Raw genomic sequence first — 17511 nt, forward strand, 5'->3', positions numbered from 1 at the left:
TCTTATCATAGTTGCTGCCATTGCAAATATTAGGGCAACGTCAGAGAAGTGATTCTACTGCTGACAACACATTGTCAGTGGTAAAATCACCAAGGAGAGGCTTCCATTTACCTCAGTGTTATTGCTCCCTGTCTGGCTTAGAACATTGCAAAATCTTACTCGCTCAAAAGAAAGCAACATCTTACTGGGCCATCCCATAGCAAAAGGTAGGTGATTTATTAGCATTCTTTCTCTGGCAATTTTTCGCCAGTGACAGGATTGCTTGTGTAACCTCAAACAGTAACTCCTCTTTTGCGGAAAAGAAAAATCAAATGATTAAAAAAAAGAAAAAAAAAGCATATATAATTGCGACTCAAGTCATATTGTGATTGAATGTTATTAAAAATGACATTTCCTTATCAATCTTTCATTTTCTGTAAAATGCAATGCAATATAGCTACCTGGAGGTGTTCTGAACACAGAATATGTACAGAACGCCTCCCAGAAACATAATTTCCTGCTTTTGTGATTGGCTCACTGATTTTCCCAGAAGTCTGCGCTAAGATACAAGTCAGATATCAGGCATCCTCTGCAACAAAAATGTCATTTTTGGTGAGATATTCCTAATAGTAAATCACATCTAAAGAGATGCAGACCCTGCATTTTTCCTCATTAGAGCCCTGCATGTGCAGCAGCTGATTGAAAATTATGAAACCACTCCCATTAGATTCACTTACCACATGGACACAGAGAAACACACAGGGATTTCTTCACAATAACAAAAGGTAGGAATCTGCAACAAAGTTTGTTAAAATCCTTTTAATTTACATAGATCACCCAGAGGGGAATGTTTTTTTTCCTCAACAAAAGTGGAGTTACTCTTTAAGACTTTGGTCAAGGAACACTGAGAAAAAATATATATTATATATGTGCTTGCCGAGGCTTTTCAAGTTCGGAGCCCAAGGTGGACACCTTAGGTGCCTTGCCCTTGTGGTGACACTTATGGCTGCTGGTGAACTTTTGTAGTCAGGTCAGTGAAAGATAAATTCTTATGGAGCTGAAACTAGAGAAGTTTGATGGTATTACTGGTTTCCAGCAAATGTTTGGTGTCCATTTTATTTTGTGTATGCAGGATGCAAATTTTTAGTAGAGTAATATGCCTGTTTTAAATGAAGTGTAATTGAGAAAATCAAATATATTTATAACTGGAAGGGTCATCTTTTGTTTTTGAGGTACAGAATGGTGGCGAGCAACTGATCCACACACCCGCGCTGCTTTCTTTCCCCCATTACTCGGACTTCCTCCTCTCTTCACTCCCCCATCTCAGAACCATGACTCCTCCTTTCATATCCGGAGCGCTGGGAAAAATGGCCGCGGAGGCTCAGAGAAAGGTACACTTCTCACTTCATTGGTGAAGTCATTCTGTGCCATTGTTTAAGCTTGATTGATAATTTGGGGGTTTAAATGAAATAAACATCCATTATAATTACAGTTATCACAGTGGTATCAGTCACTTTGTATGGTAATTATAGCTATTAGTTAAGCTAAACAAATGCAATTAGTGCTTGCCTTCAGTATGTTTCTTTTATTTGTGTCAGTGTTTGGTGTAAATTGTACAGGATTGTCATTTATTTCATTTGTTTTCCACATGTTGTCTTTCCCAAATATTCTTCTGTTCAGCTACACATATGGTTCCTTAGATTGGCCATATATAGGACAGTTTATTTGTGATTTCAGACAGAATCGACAAATGTTCAAAATAGGCAACCTGAACTACAAATAAATGTTGGTGCCTAATAGAGATGGGACATATGGGTTGAAATGATTTTTCAACTTGATTATTTTCGGGAAGTGGTTTCAAAGCATGAGAACATTTACAGTACAGGGCAGTTACATTTTATAGTAGGTTCCAAGTATTAAACCATCACTATAAAACCATACATCTGCATAAAACTAATGCCGCGTACTCACGATCGGACTTCTCGTCGGAAAAAGATATAATGGCTTTTCTGACGGGATTCCGCTCAAGCTTGCCTTGCATACGCACGGTCACACAAAAGTTTGCTGAACTTTCGGCCGTCAAGAACGCGGTGACGTACAACACTACGACGAGCCGAGAAAATGAAGTTCAATGCTTCCGAGCATGCGTCGAATTGTTTCCGAGCATGCGTAGGAATTTTGCGCGGCGGAATTGCCACAGACGATCGCATTTTTGGATAGGAACTTTTTCCAACCGAAAAATTGAGAACATGCTCTCAATCTTTTGCTGGCTGGAATTCGGCCAGCAAAAGTCTGATGGAGCATACACACGGTCGCATTTTCTGACGAAAAGCTTACATCGGTCTTTTACTGGCCGAAATTCCGTTCGTGTGTACGCGGCATAAGAATGTACAGTGCCTTGAAAGAGTATTCATACCCCTTGAAATTTTCCTCATTTTGTCATGTTATAACCAAAAACGTCAATGTATTTTATTGGTATTTTATGTGATAGACCAAAACAAACTGGCACATGATTGGGAAGTGGAAGGAAAATGATAATTGGTTTTCCAAATTTTTTACAAATAAATATCTGAAAAGTGTGGCGTGCATTTATATTCAGCCCCCTTTACTCTGATACCCCTAACTAAAATCTAGTGAAACCAATTGCCTTCAGAAGTCACCTAATAAGTAGAGTCCACCTGTGTGAACTTTAGTGAACAAATAGCATCATGAAGGCCAAGGAAAAACCAGACAGGGGTAAAGTTGTGGAGAAGGTTAAAGCAGGGTTAGGTTATGAAAAAATATCTCAAGCTTTGAACATCTCACAGAGCACTGTTCAATCCATTATCCAAAAATGGAAAGAGTATGGCACAACTGCAAACCTACCAAGACATGGCTGTCCACCTAAACTGACAGACCGGCAAGGAGAGCATTAATCAGAGAAGCAGCCAAGAGGCCAATTGTAACTCAGGAGGACCTGCAGAGATCCACAGCTCAGGTGGGAAAATCTGTCCACAGGACAACTATTAGTCGTGCACTCCACAAATCTGGCCTTTATGGAAGAGTGGTAAGAAGAAAGCCATTGTTGAAAGAAAGCCATAAGAAGTTCCGTTTGCAGTTTGCGAGAAGCCATGTGGGGGACACAGCAAACATGTGGAAGAAGCTGCTCTGGTCAGATGAGACCAAAATTGAGCGTTTTGGTTTAAAAGCAAAACACTGGTGAAAACTAATACTGCACATCACCCTGAACACACCATCCCCACTGTGAAACATGGTGGTGGCAGCATCATGTTGTAGGGATGCTTTTCTTCAGCAGGTACAGGGAAGCTGGTCAGAGTTGATGGGAAGATGGATGGAGCCAAATACAGGACAATCTTAGCAGAAAACCTGTTAGAGTCTGCAAAAAACTTAAGACTGGGGCGGAGGTTCTCCTTCCAGCAGGAGAACGACCCTAAACATACAGCCAAAGTTACAATGAAATGGTTTAGATCAAAGCTTGTTCATGTGTTATAATGGCTCAGTCAAAGTCCAAACCGAAATACAAATAAGAATCTGTGGCAGGACTTGAAAATTGCTGATCACAGACGCTCTCCATCCAATCTGACAGAACTTGAGCTATTTTGCAAGGAAGAATGGGCAAAAATTTCACTCTCTAGATGTGCAAAGCTATTAGAGACATCCCCAAAAAGACTTGTAGCTGTAATTGCAGCAAAAGGTTGTTCTACACATTATTGACTCAGGGAGGCTGAATACAAATGCACGCCACACTTTTTAGATGTAAATACATTTACATTTTTGGTTGTAACATGACAAAATAGGGAAAATGTAAAGGGGTATGAATACTTTTACAAGGCACTGTAATGTATTATTGGTTACTTACTTAAAATTGCTTCAATTAAAATGTCTTCTTTTGTTAATTCCTCCAGAAATCAGCATCGATATGGCCAACCACAGCTGGCCTTAAATTAGTAGAATTTAATTCTAAGTTTTTTGTTTTTAGAACGCTCATTTGATTTTGTAATTGATAATGTGGTGAAATCAATATTCATTTTTAACCAGAGTGACCAGAAAATTCGAAGGAGCAGAATAAAAAATGTTTTTCAAACAAATCAATTTCCAATAGTGTATGTAATTTTTGTTCGGGAATATACATTAATTCCAAAATTGAATTTTAAAAACAAACTAGATAAAAAGGTACTTTCTAATGTAGTCTTTCTGTGTGATCCTTCCTTTGAAAATCTACTAATGTATGGGCGAGCTTAAGACTGTTCATGTTTGCTGTATCATATATTGTTGTGTCTTTGAGCACCTGTAAAATGATGCACTCCTCTACCTTCCTCATAAAACCCTAGGGTGCACGGGTCACTGTTATAATGCATATGTTTCTTTATCCTGTGTAAAGGCATAAATGGATCCCTGAATGGAAGCATCCCCTCATTAGTCACCAGTAACTGCACACCTGTATTATCGACGACTATCACAAATAACTCCGGGCAAGTAAAAAGTGTGGGCTCTGGAGCAGGGGGCCGGACATGTAATCAAGAGCAAAGCAAATCAGATGGCAGGAGCGAAAAAAATAAAGATAAGGTGGGGAAGAACTATTGAATGGTCTATTTGTTGAGTATGTGTGAAATGTTGGCATTACCAAAGTACACAAACATTTTTAATTCACATTCACCCAGTGAATAGGGCCTTACTTAAATACTAATCTCAGCTTTCAGTCTCCCCCCCATTCTTTAAAAAAAAATCCAGAATAAATACTCTTTTTTCAGGAGAATTCCAGCCCTTGACATGATGAGTGGGTACCATTCCCTATTTCCAGCATGGGCACTGGAAAGTCCTCATTGCTGATTAGTACAGCGTTTACTCTTTGGCATGTATGCGCCAAGTTAAGCAGCACTCTACTGGGATCCCAAGATGTGTCATTATGCACACCCAGAAGGTGTGTCCATGACAGATTGGGCTCATGGGATGTCACTGAATGATGCTGGACCCAGAAGGGAAACAGCTGGAAGTGGATAGAGTGGAATGTCTCCAGGGACAGTGTCAGGTATAAGGTGAAGAAGAAGGAATTTCCTTCTAAACGCATCAGCCAGCAAGAACCAAGGCTATGTCCCCCCCCCACACTGGTGGTTCCAGGTGGTCTGGGAGTGTTCAGCCACATGTTATGGCTTGATAAACGCATTTATCACCTCTGTTTATGAGTGGATGTTAATCGTTTCCCATTTTTAATAAATATTTGTTGGATAATGCACTAGGCCAGTGCGCCCTCTTTCTTTTATTCATAAGGTGAGTTTTGCAGTGAAATTTGTATTATTATTGTCATGGGTGTTAAAGAACACAAGTTTTATTTATTACTTGAAGCTGGAGTTTGGCTTTAAAGCTAAACTTCAGGCTTAAAAAAATCACTCTTTATTATGCTGATCACCATTTTAGCCAAAAAAAAATGAAGACATTAATTTACTTACCTGAATCTGCTGTCATGTAACCATCCATGACACCTCTCATGGGCCGAACACACGATAGGATTTTCTGACAACAAATGTTGGATGTGAGCTTGTTGTCGGAAAGTCCAACCGTGTGTATGCTCCATAGAACATTTGTTGTTGGAATATCCGCAAACAAATGTTTGAGAGCAGGTTCTCAAATTTTCCCGACAACAAGACTTGTTGTCGGAAATTCCGATCGTGTGTACAGAATTCCGACACACAAAAGTCCACACGTGCTCGGAATCAAGCAGAAGAGCTGCACTGGCTATTGCACTTCATTTTTCTCGGCTCGTCGTACGTGTTGTACGTCACCGCGTTCTTGACGTTCGGAATTTCCGACAACATTTGTGTGACCATGTGTATGCTAGACAAGTTTGAGCCAACATCCTTCGAAAAAAAATCCATGGATTTTGTTGTCGGAAAATCCTATCGTGTGTACATAGGCTTAAGTGACAGAGACCAATGATAGATAGCTGCTCTACATTTAGGAGGCAACTCATGTCATCAAGTAGAGGACCCAGCAAAGACCCTTTGATTAACTTTTTTGACAGCCAGTGGGCATGTCCACATTAGAAATGTCTTCCCATGCTACAGACCGGAAGAAAGAAATGTAAAAAAGAGGAAAATATCAGATAAAAAAACTATTGATTTCCTAGAAGCAGGTAGAGTGGAACATCATTTTGTATGCCTGAAGGTAAAAATAAACTAGCTGCAAGCCCTAAGGAGGACACATTTAATAGGTATAAAAAGTTTTCATTTTTTCGGGGGTTCAGATTACTTTTTCGAGGTGTAAGTTTATATGCAATAGCAATTGTCGATGACAGCAGAATGTAACATTGAAAATAATGAGCTGTCAATTCTCGACAAGTGTTATATATTAAAGCTTATATTGTGTTGTCAAAATAGTACTTGTAAAAAATAAAGATTGGGGAAAAAAGCTGCAGGAGTGGATAGGCTAGCCTGAATCAACATTTGTCGGGATTTGCATATAATGACTCCCCAGGTTTTTGGAGGTCCCAGGGTGCATGTGAAAGCTACATAAAGGCACTTCAGGGTGACTGCACTTCTTTCAGACTGTCATTTATCAAAATAAGGGAAATAGAACAGAGCTGCTTTAGTATCTATTAGCATAATGAAACTCTAGGACATGACTCGTGTGCATTTTATTTGTAGCAAAAACAAAGAAAAAAAGCGGTGGAAAGCTCCAGCTCCAGTGACTCCGGCTCCTCGTCCGACACGTCTAGTGATGGAGTCAGCAGCAGCGATTCTGATGACTTGGAGGAAGAGGACCAAAGCATTGAAGAGAGTGATGACGATGACTCTGATTCAGAGAGTGAAGCACAAACTAAAAACAAGAGCAAGGTACAAGCTGCAATTTATTAACAAGGTCACCGAGAACATCATTAAAATAGAAAAGGGAAACTCCCTGTCTTTGTAAGAGATGATACAGTGTTAGTTGCTGACTAGCTAAAAGGATTTGGCCTGATGGCTAATGTTTTCCATAGACAGCGTTGGAAATGGTGACCTCTGCAGGTGGCATTTTTTAATAAATTCTATTAAAAAACGTAATGATTTTGTTTAATGCATTACACTGCAGTAGCAGTCTTCTTTGAAGGATGAGCAGCGATCACTCAGATAACAAGTAAAACAAATTTGAAAATAGAACTGCATTGGGCTGAAAGAACATAGATGCATAATGTTATCCTATACAAAAAATATATAAAACAAAAGACATTTTAGACAATTGTGCTCTTCAAGCCTTGTAGCGACAGTTTGGTGAAGACTTTTGTCTGTTCCTGCATAACTGTGCCTTTATCCACAAAGCCATCTCCATAAAGGCATGGTTTGATAAGTTAGGTGTGGAGGAACCCGAGTAGCCTGACCGCAACGCTATTGAAAAGAGGTGAAGTCCAATGCAGACTGTGAATCAGGTCTTCTCATACAACATTGGTACCTGATCTCACAAAAGCTCTTTTGGCTGAATGGCATAACCAGGGTTTTTTTCCAGCAGGAACGCGGGGCAACGCCAGAAGTGAATATATGTAATGGCAAGGGGTGCCGGGGTGTGCTGGAGGAAAAATTGATGCTGGTTGTTGGTGAGGTCGTCTGTTGCTCGTGGGGATGCTATTGTTGTTGAGGTGGGTCTTATGTTGCTGGGGAGTCAGTCGTTGCTGCGAGGGATCTACTGTTGAGAGAGGGGTCTTTGTTGCTGGCTCTTGGAGGGCCTATTGATGCTAGCTACTGGGGAATCTATTGCTGCTGGAGAGGATCTATTTTTGCAGGGGGGAGTCTATTGTTGCTAGGGAGGTCTATTGTTGCTGGTGGGGTTTTTATTGTTGCTAAGGGTGGGTCTTATGTTGCAGAGGGTCAATCGTTGCTGGGAGTGATCTACTGTTGAGGAAGGGATCTAATGTTGCTGGCTGTTGGAGGGTCTATTGATCCTGGCTGTTGGGAGTCATAGTTGGGAGTCCATTGTTGCTAGGGTGGATCTATTGTCGCTAGATCTATTTTACTGCCTTTCTAGTTATCATTAACAAATTCCATACAAAATACTTAGCACCACAAAATAATACTTGGTTCTGTATTCTCTAAAAGGGTTGGTACTAGGAGGTAGGTAAGGAGTGGAACCAAGGAACGGTGCACGGAGGTGGGTGGGGGGCAGAGTCATGGGGTGACTCGGAAAGGCGGAGTCCTTGCACCTATTCTCTTAGGTAAAAAAAGTTCTGGGCATAACAAATTCCATCGACACACTCAAACATCATGTTGAAAGCCTTCCCACAAGAAAGGAGGCTGTTAAAACTACAGAAGGGAAGCTAACCTCATATTAATGCCCATGGTTTTGGAATGGAATGTCCAAAAAACTTATAGAGGTGTGATGGTCCACCTCTATAAGTCCAGTCAGAGAATGCCTTGTATTCATTGACAAAAAATCACAAGGGATTCCATGAATGGTGGCAGTGTCTTAACAAGTGAGTAACTGCCTGTGGTCAGTGTACAAGAGGGAAGCCGCTCACGCAGAACACCAGCAGGACCAGGAAGATGGCAGCCATCACTGTACTAGCGCAGATTACTACAATGATTTACAACTTCTCCAACAGTCCATCAGGTATGTGATATGCATACTTACATTGCACCAAGCTGGACCAATGTAAGTGTGTAATCCAAATAATTTCCAGAGTTTTTATTTTAAAAATAAATATAAAGAATTTACAATATTAAAAAAAGCCCAGCTCCAGCCAACATCCTGTCAGAAAAGCCTGAGGAACAGGAAGCGTAGGGAAATCTCCCCAATGGAGACAAAGACGGCAACACAATAACTTATTTTAGTAGAGGGGAAGATTAAAGATCCATATTTGCTGTCTGTTTTCGTCTTCCCCCAGTTCCAGTCTGTTAGTGTGGTTATGTGTGGTAGTACTGGACTGATGAGAATCTGAATTGTTTTATTTTATATATACAGTGGAACCTTGGATTACGAGCATAATCTGTTCCAGGAGAATGCTTGTAATCCAAAGCGAGTTTCCCCATAGAAGTCAATGGAAACAAAGATAATTGTTCCGCATTGACTTCTATTACATGCAATACCGCATGTGGCCATAGGTGGGGGGGCGCCGCAGAGCCTCGTAAATACACGTGGACAGCTCAACTGAACTCGGAAAGCCTCAGAAAGGCTCGGAAACACTGGGGAATGGAGTATTTCCGAGTGTTTCTGAGTATTACCGGGTGATACCAATTATTTGCGAATGGCTCCAAACAGCTTTGAACCGTTCCAAGTGTCCCTGGCGCACCCACACCTCTGGCCAAATGCGGTACTGCACACCCCATTAGCTTGAATTCTGCTCGTTTTGCGAAACAACACTCGCAAACCGAGTCAGAATTTAAAAAAAAAATTTGCTCGTCTTTCAAAACGCTTGTTAAACGCGTTACTCGTAAACCAAGGTTTCACTGTAGAGGTCATTTTTATTTAAGAACATTAACCTGTTTGGAGGTATGATGTGTGGGGACCTGGTTATGGTTCTAGGTTGCTGCCTGTCTAATCATAGTAGATGATTCCTTTATCTGATGATCAGTTTTTATGTGTGTGGTTCGGAGCTTCTAATACAAATGTTGTTTAAAATATTTATTGTTTAAAAAAATCAGAAATTACCAGCGCGTTTTGGGGGAAATGCCTCCTCCTCTTTCAGGGTTTGAACAAACGGTTTGTACTTCTGGAAGCCATTCACTAGAAAGCCTGTGTAAAGGCTAAAATTGGGCTATAACCATAGGCGTCTGCAGTCCTTTTTTCAGTGGGGGGGGGCATCATTTTAAGGTCTGGTCATGTGATCTTACCTGTGTCAGTCAACAGCGGCTCCAGGGGAGAAAGCGCCTGGCGACGGCTGATAAAGCCTGATGAGGTGATTTCACCCATAGGTTCCCATGTCACAGTCGTTATTGGGGCACCCTCCTCTCCCCTGCATACGCTGCCGGATCACGGGGGTGAGATAACATGACCAGATTGGAGCAGTCTGAAAATAGGTTAGTCAGCATAGGTGTTAGGAGTAAGGGGTGGGGGGCAGTTTTTATGGCTAGCACAAGCTGGAATTCTACTTTCAAGCTACCCTCCCTATTGATGGCTTGTGGCAGTGTTAAAGCAGATCTCCACCCAAAAGGGGACGCTCCACTTTTTACAACCTCCCCCCTTCCACTGCTACATTTGGCACTTTTTGGGGAAGAGAGTGTACCTGGTTTTGCTGTGGCAAACTGCGCCACATGCAAAACCATGCAAAATATGCTGTGAGCGACCACAGCAAGTGAAGTTATAAATAAACATACAATTAGGCAATCGATCAATTACAAAAAAAATACTACACCTGCATGGTGCAGCATTGGCTTAAGCCAGTGGATATTTTCAATTCTATATTTTTTCATATTCTATTATGCGGCCGACAGATGCCTCCGCGGAACTGCTGCTTCGGGGGGCGGAGGGAGGGACGTTCTCTCAGACAGAGAATCAGATGTCAGAGAGCAGCAGCCGTCAGCAGAGCAGACTCAGAAAAAAGTCTGCGGCTGCCGTGGTGGACCCTGCAAGGACCACTCATGGACACCAGTGTCCTTGTGCAGACACCTTGCCGATTCCAGGGGGGCACTTGCCCCTCCTTGCGGACGCCCATGGCTGAAACATCAGTGTATTCCAGTGGCAATGAGGATAGCAATCACCAGTAAAAAGCCTGGGTTAAGGCTAAAATGGGACTGAAATGTCAGTTTATCCAAAGATCAATGGTGGAAGCTGACGTGGCTCAGTCAGCTACCCTTATTGCTACTGGAATGCTTTGATGTTTTGTCCCAGTTTTAACCTTTACCGAGGCTTTCTAGTAAACTCTCTCCAGATTTAACTACAAAACCTTGGTTAAACCCCGGAGAAGGGGGAGGATTTTCCTCTGAAACATGCTGGCTATATCTGATATTCTCAATTAATATATACAGTATATTTTAAATGAATCACCAAGGCAGATGAACACTTGTACGGGCAGTCCCCAGGTTCCAAACATCTGACTTACATACGACTCATACTTAAGAATGGAGGCAGTGTGACATCACGCCGGTCCCAGAAACCGCCAGGCAGCCATCGTGCTGCTCACCGCATGCTGCCACCCAACAGGCAGATCTGTCAGCCATTCCACAATAATTGCATGCCCAGTTAACCCTTTCCTATTCTATCCAAAACTTAAAAATGATTTTTTTTTTGGCTGGAGTTACACTTAAAAATGTACCTGTTCCAACTTACATACAAATCCAACTTAAAGCAGAGTTCCGGCCTGTAAACCAAAAAAATAAAAGTCAGCAGCTACAAATACTGTAGCTGCTAACTTTTAATATAAGGACACTTACCTGTCCAGGGATTCCGCAATGTCGGCACCCCAGCGATTCGTTCATCGGCTTCGGGTGCAGGCGTCAGCATTGCAAGTAAGGAAATAAGGTGTTAAGGTGTTACTAGGACAGGAAACATGACAAAATCAACTCAGTTCGCTAACAATAATAAAATGGACTTTTTTTTTGTAAAATTTGTCAATCCCAACTACAAAAAGTAGTATAATAGTAGGCTCCCTCTGTTAGGAGTTCACACCATTTGTTCAGTTCTCAAATGATCCCACCTGAAAGGACAGGCACAACAGAGAACTTTAAGCTCTGCCTCTCAGAATAATTAAGTGCTGAACCCTGATATGACTTTTCCTTTTGACTCAGATTTTGTTACATCCAATACATGCATAATAAAATGATCTAATAATCAATGGCAGAGTTTTCCAATCAAGCTGGAAATTGTCCAATTATTGCTAGAGATGCTGTGACTGGACACATTACAAACAAAAACTGGATGGTATTTGGCCAGGCGTAATGCAGCATCTGCCGGGCAGTGTTCAGAGTGCAGCATCTGGAAACAGATTTACTTCATTTGGTGAGTCTGGCTGCATTAGCAAGCAAATCAATAAATGCATTTAGTAAATGGCCTGGATAATGTTCCCTAGCTGACCCCAACAAGTATACTTTGGATGGTTACCTTCTGCAGCTCCACCTATTTGCCTTACATCTACAGTATGTTCAGATCTGTAAATCTGTGTGCGTTTTATCATGATTACATCAGAATGAGTGAGATAGTCTGTTCAAGTTGCTGTCGCTGTTTCTACAGCATGTCTAGGTGCTTGCAGTCTAGCACGGTGGCTACTGGTTAAGTGGTTAGCACTCCTGCCTAGCAGCACTTGGTTTGAATTCCAACCACTGCACTACCTGCCTGGAGTTTATATGTTCTCCCTGTGCCTGAGTGGGTTTCCTCCCACACTCCAAAGACATGCTGGTAGGTTTATTGGCTCCTGTCTAAATTGGACCTAGTCTGTGTACTGTATGTATAAATGTGAGTTAGGGACTGATGTGAATGCATAATATGTAAAGCCCTGTGTAAATTGACGGCGCTATATAAGTACCTATAATAATGCAAAATTAACATCGCAGAAACATATATGCAGCCCCACATATTCATTTTTGTGTATTCTTTTTGTTTTAAGTAGAGCTATAGACAACAATCAGAAATTACATTTACACTGTAGCCTGACACTTTCATTAAAGTTGAATTTCAGGTATGGTTTGTATTGCAGTTACATAACAGCGGCCAATGTAAGTGAGCAATCCCAGTAGTAGAAATAACTAATACAGTGATATCCAGCTTCCACAGGGATCTCACAGGTGGAATATAACAATGCAATAAAAGCCAAACTTGAAACTCAGCTTTGCACAGAGCAATTATATTTTCCCAAACCCTCTGTACAACATCATTTTATTACCACTTCCTTTAACACAGTGACAACGCTGTTCGCACAGCAGTGAATTAGCGGAAGCAATCTTATTGTACAATCGTCTTTCTATGGACAAAGCATGTACCATGTACAAGCCTTGCTGGCTACAAATGAATTTGATAGCTTAGATAAGTCTTTATAGTTTTGGTAAATCTAAAAGAGATTGAACAAAGATTGTTCAGTCAGATTTTAAGGTGAAGCATAAGTTTTAGATGGACGTGTAGTGTAGTTTCAAATGGTCTTTAAGTAAGCTACATTCAAATTATAGATACAAATATATAATTACTAACTATATATATATCTATCTATATCTATATATATATCTATATATAGATATATATATAGATATAGATAGATATATATCTATATCTATATATATATATATAGATTAAATACTATTACAGGTATTAAAGCAGAACTAATATCTTTAATTAAACGTTATCTTATATGGAAGTACATCTTAAAGGAAGTCTATCCATTGTGGTCAAAGCCACCAAAAACTGGCATAGATGTATTTTGCAGCACATTGAAAAGCGCATGTGCATCCCATGCAGCGGTATCGGGATTCTTCAATGCCAGAATCCATTCTTCACTCTCTCAGGGTGATGTCTCATAATCAGTATCAAGGCAACATTAGTACCAAAAAGAAGTTTAGGTCTCTTCAGTGGGCAAGAGCAAAATGTTCTTGCGCTGTCAGTGGTGGGTGGCTGCTGTCAACCAGGAATGGATCTAAGATGGGAATGGCATCAGCGTACAAGGAGGGTTGTGTGGCCTGCAATGATTGTTGTTGTATCCACAGTTATTTTCTGGAATTTGCAGGTAAGATGGTATTTCCTAAAGTTGTTGTGTGCGATTTTGAATTCCTTTCAGATTTTGATGCTGAATTTAGTTTCACTTTAACCATATACAGAATGTTTATTGTTACATTTTGGAGGTTTATATTTGCCATACATGGTTTAATTTTCCAACCTGCACCCACTCCCTCACATTCTGTCGTGGCCAATTCAACAACAGCTATGAGATAGATGGGTTGATTCATAGCTGCAGCTTGTTTTGACTGTGCACACTATACAATGTAAAGGGAGGGAGTGTGTTAGTATCTGTATTCTTCTTGCCATCGCGTATCTCAGGAAAGTGCTCACAACTGAGAAAAGATGAATTATCTGTCTCCTTCACTGCTGTTGTTGGATCAACTGCAGCAGGACTAGAGGGGGCAGGTTGGACCCTGTGTACTTTTTCCCATAGGGGATAGAACTGTAAAAAAAAATTATGATATTCTTTAAGGGCCTTTGTTGAAGGGCTTTTGTTTGCATCAAACAGTTTTTGCAATCCCATGCAAGTCAATTGCAGGTCTAACACACCAATCAAATAATTCTAAGTGAAGCATTTCACTCATTGTAGTCACGGTCTATTTAAAGATATATAACTTGAAGTTTTCTGTTCCCAGGTGCTAATCCATAACATTCAAGACCTGAAACCTGATGGAAGCCAAACAGAGAAGTTGCAGGAGAAGCGAGCACACCAGCAGTTAGCTCTTCTTCCAGATCCCCAGGCCCGCTCTCCAATCCAGCCCCAGCAGAAGTACCCTCAGGTTTTATCCCAGCAACTTCCCTTTGTATTCCAAAACTCTCAGGCCAAGGAAGAGGCTGTGAACAAACACACAAGTGTGATACAATGTACTGGACTGGTCTCTGCCGTGAAGCCCTCACCTTTACTCAGCAAGGAAGCCAGTTTAAAACTTGGAACCCTCTCTTCTGATGGACAGAAAACAGGGAACAAAAATACCTCAGAAGACTCCAGCCCACAGCCCAGCGACCTGAGGATTAAAAGGGTAAAACTGATGACTACTATTTTGTTTATAAGTTGGTTGGGCAAAGCATAGTTTCACTTTTGGAGCTATAGCTTTTCAAAGGCCAGGGACTGATCAGGTGATATTAGGGGTGTTGAGCAGCAGCGTGAAAGTAGCAGTGCGATTAAAGGTATCAGCACAATGCCAAAATGTGCGCCACACTTCCTGGTTCCTGGTGATTGGGAGAGATCACCATGTGCTTATTGGTGATTTAGACATGTATCTGTAAAACACTAAGGGGTCTATGTATAAAGAAAAAATCGCTGGACCAATGTCACAAGCAACTGAATTTTCCCAATATTTCACGTAACATGATTGTTTCCTAGGATTGGCAGCTTCATTAGGTGGGCATATTACAGAATTGTCCTGATTGAGGTACTTCAGAAACATGGACTATTTATTATAGCCGGGCAAATGCTTGTGACATTTGTCCAGTATTTTTTTTTTATATACCCTGATGGTTAAACCTTCAGAAAACATTCTAGTATTCCCCAGCGTACAATTTGGTCTTTCACTAAGCACCAAAGTAAGTCAAGGTTTCACATTATAGAGGTAATATTTCTTATTTATTCTTTTTTTTTTTAATATTACATCTACAAATCACTAATTACAGTAATTTACCCATAGCGCCCAACTGTCTCTAATTTCGAGGGACTGTCCCTGATTTGGAGCAATGTCCCTCTGTCCCTCTTTCCCCCTCATTTGTCCCTCATTTTGGTCTGATCCATATAGTTGTATATAAAATACACTTTTTATCTTTCAAAAAGTGTTTCCCAGTGCTAAACCTTTCATCTAAATTCAATATTGCTGCATTTGTAAATGTTAAAAGCCAATATAAAGGAAAAGGAGTGGCAACAAAAAGTCCTTTTGGATTTACTTAACCTTTTTTTAGGTTGATTGTCCTTTAAGGGGGTGTGTCGGGGGGGGTGTCCTATGCCTACATACGTTTGCAAGTAGGTGTCCCTCATTCCCATCTCAAAATGTTGGGAGGTATGATATACCATAGACTGCAGATCAGCAACAATTTTAAGAGTCCTCACCATTTTTGTTACAGTTCTTCCAGGGTAAAACATTTTAAAAAGGCTGCTTTAAGATAAGTAGACATTACTCTATTGACTCTATAAAAATATGAAATTTGCTATTGATTAAATAAATTCTGTCAGGGCCGTCTTTTCCATTGGGCAGTTGCCCGGGGGCCCCACTTGCCTGGGGGGCCCCACCTGCCCAGCGACCCCAGCCAAGCATCTATGTGTCACCCTCGCTCCAATTTTCTGTGGCCCCGTGCTCCAGCTGCCATGTCCAGTCTCAGGCCGGCCCCTGGCGCCCTGTGATTGGGCGAAAGGGGTCATGTGCGGCAGGTGGGGCTGGCCTGTCCTCAATCGTGGGAGAGCAGGGCTGGCCTTCACTGTGAGCTGTGGCCGCTGTCTTCTCCTCCTCCTCTCCAGGTCACCGATCATGTCCCCGCCGGGGCATGCAGTCTGTGCCTGGTGTCTTCTTCTCCTCCTCTCCGGGTCACCGATCATGTCCCTGCTAGGGCAGGCAGTCTGGCAGTGTGACAGATGGCGGCGCAGAGGCAGAGCAGATCGGGAAAGAAAAAAAGGTAAGAGACTCACTCGTGAGTTTTGTTGCTGGCCCCAGGGGGGGAGTAGATATGGTCTGGGGAGCAGCCAAAAAGTCGGTGTATAGTGTAATGTGTTTTGTGTAGTGTATAGTGTATTGTGTGAGTGTGTAGTGTATTGTGTGTGTGTGGTGTATTGGTCTGTGGGTAGAGTATTGTGTAGCGGTCAGTATGTAGTGTATTGTGTAGTGGTCTGTGGGTAGTGTATAGTGTATTGTGTAGTGGTCAGTACATAGTGTAGTTTGTGTAGTAGTGGTCGGTATAGAAATCAGGTAGGGTGGTGTGGTGTGTAGTGGGCAGTGTGTAGTGTAGTGGTCAGTTTAGGAATCAGGTAGGTTAGTGTGGTGTGTAGTGTAGTGGTCAGTGTGGTGTGTAGTGGTCAGTGGATATAGTGTAGTGTAGACAGGGCCCCGGTGTACTGTATTGCCCGGGGGCCTATAATGCTCTTAAGATGGCCCTGAATTCTGTTGCAGAGAAGTTTCACAAACAATGAGGGCATGCAAGGACTTTGTTGCCCGTCGCTTCCTTCCAGTCTCTGAACGTTCAAAAAGGAAGTTTTGATTCTTTGAAATGGGCATTTCTCTAAGGCTGGGTTCACATATGTGTGATTGCAGGTTCATGCCTGGGGTCCGGTGTGTGTCTGTTCACCCGTTCAGGTGCAATTCATGTCCTAATGTTTGCCCGTTTGCCTGAATTCGCACCTGAACCAGAACCAAACATGCAGAGGACCCTTCATAATACATTTGGAAGCTCAGGGTTATTTATAAAATGGAACAAATTGGGATGATTTAATAATGTATGATAGTTTTAAATACCCACAGCATTACATTGAATGTTTTCTTTTCAGTATCTCTTATTGAAGAGAAGAAGTAGAGGATTATCCTGGGTTTAACCCTACATTCAGGATGATGTTTATTACCCAGAACAATCCAATTTCCTTGTATATAGCTTTTGTCTCCTTAGAGAGATGATGTTACATCTTATTTTCCTTGCTATGGCAAAAATAGATTAAGTTACAGCCCATGACCTGGAAGGAGGCATTGAGTTGAGTCTTTTCTTGTCTCAGTCCTACAGATCTACTAACACTAAACTCAGGGGTGACATGATGTGAAAAAGCCAGGAAAAACCTTCATGGTAAAAGTTCCAATATATTTGCAGGGATATGCCACATCTATATAATATTCTGCACAGCTAATTGATCTAATCAAACTTTTCAGCACACATGATATATTTTACAAATATTCGCGGCTGGAAAAAAAAAAATTTAATAAAAGG

General features: G+C 41.4%; 1 protein-coding gene across 21 annotated transcripts in view; it reads left to right on the top strand.

The window, feature by feature from the left end:
• Positions 1–17511, top strand: part of BAZ2B (bromodomain adjacent to zinc finger domain 2B) — a 441294-nt gene that overhangs the window by 318309 nt on the left and 105474 nt on the right. For 16 of the 21 annotated variants that reach the window (XM_073634094.1, XM_073634089.1, XM_073634092.1 and 13 more), the window contains 4 exons: positions 1212–1370; positions 4361–4545; positions 6621–6809; positions 14217–14600. In XM_073634094.1, the coding sequence (XP_073490195.1) occupies positions 1212–1370; positions 4361–4545; positions 6621–6809; positions 14217–14600 (917 nt within the window). The remainder of the gene's footprint in view (positions 1–1211; positions 1371–4360; positions 4546–6620; positions 6810–14216; positions 14601–17511) is intronic. The other 5 variants (XM_073634084.1, XM_073634085.1, XM_073634098.1 and 2 more) reach the window with 1 other exon arrangement.

Source organism: Aquarana catesbeiana, linkage group LG06 (assembly GCF_042186555.1).
Source record: "Aquarana catesbeiana isolate 2022-GZ linkage group LG06, ASM4218655v1, whole genome shotgun sequence".
NCBI classification, from domain to species: Eukaryota; Metazoa; Chordata; class Amphibia; order Anura; family Ranidae; genus Aquarana; species Aquarana catesbeiana.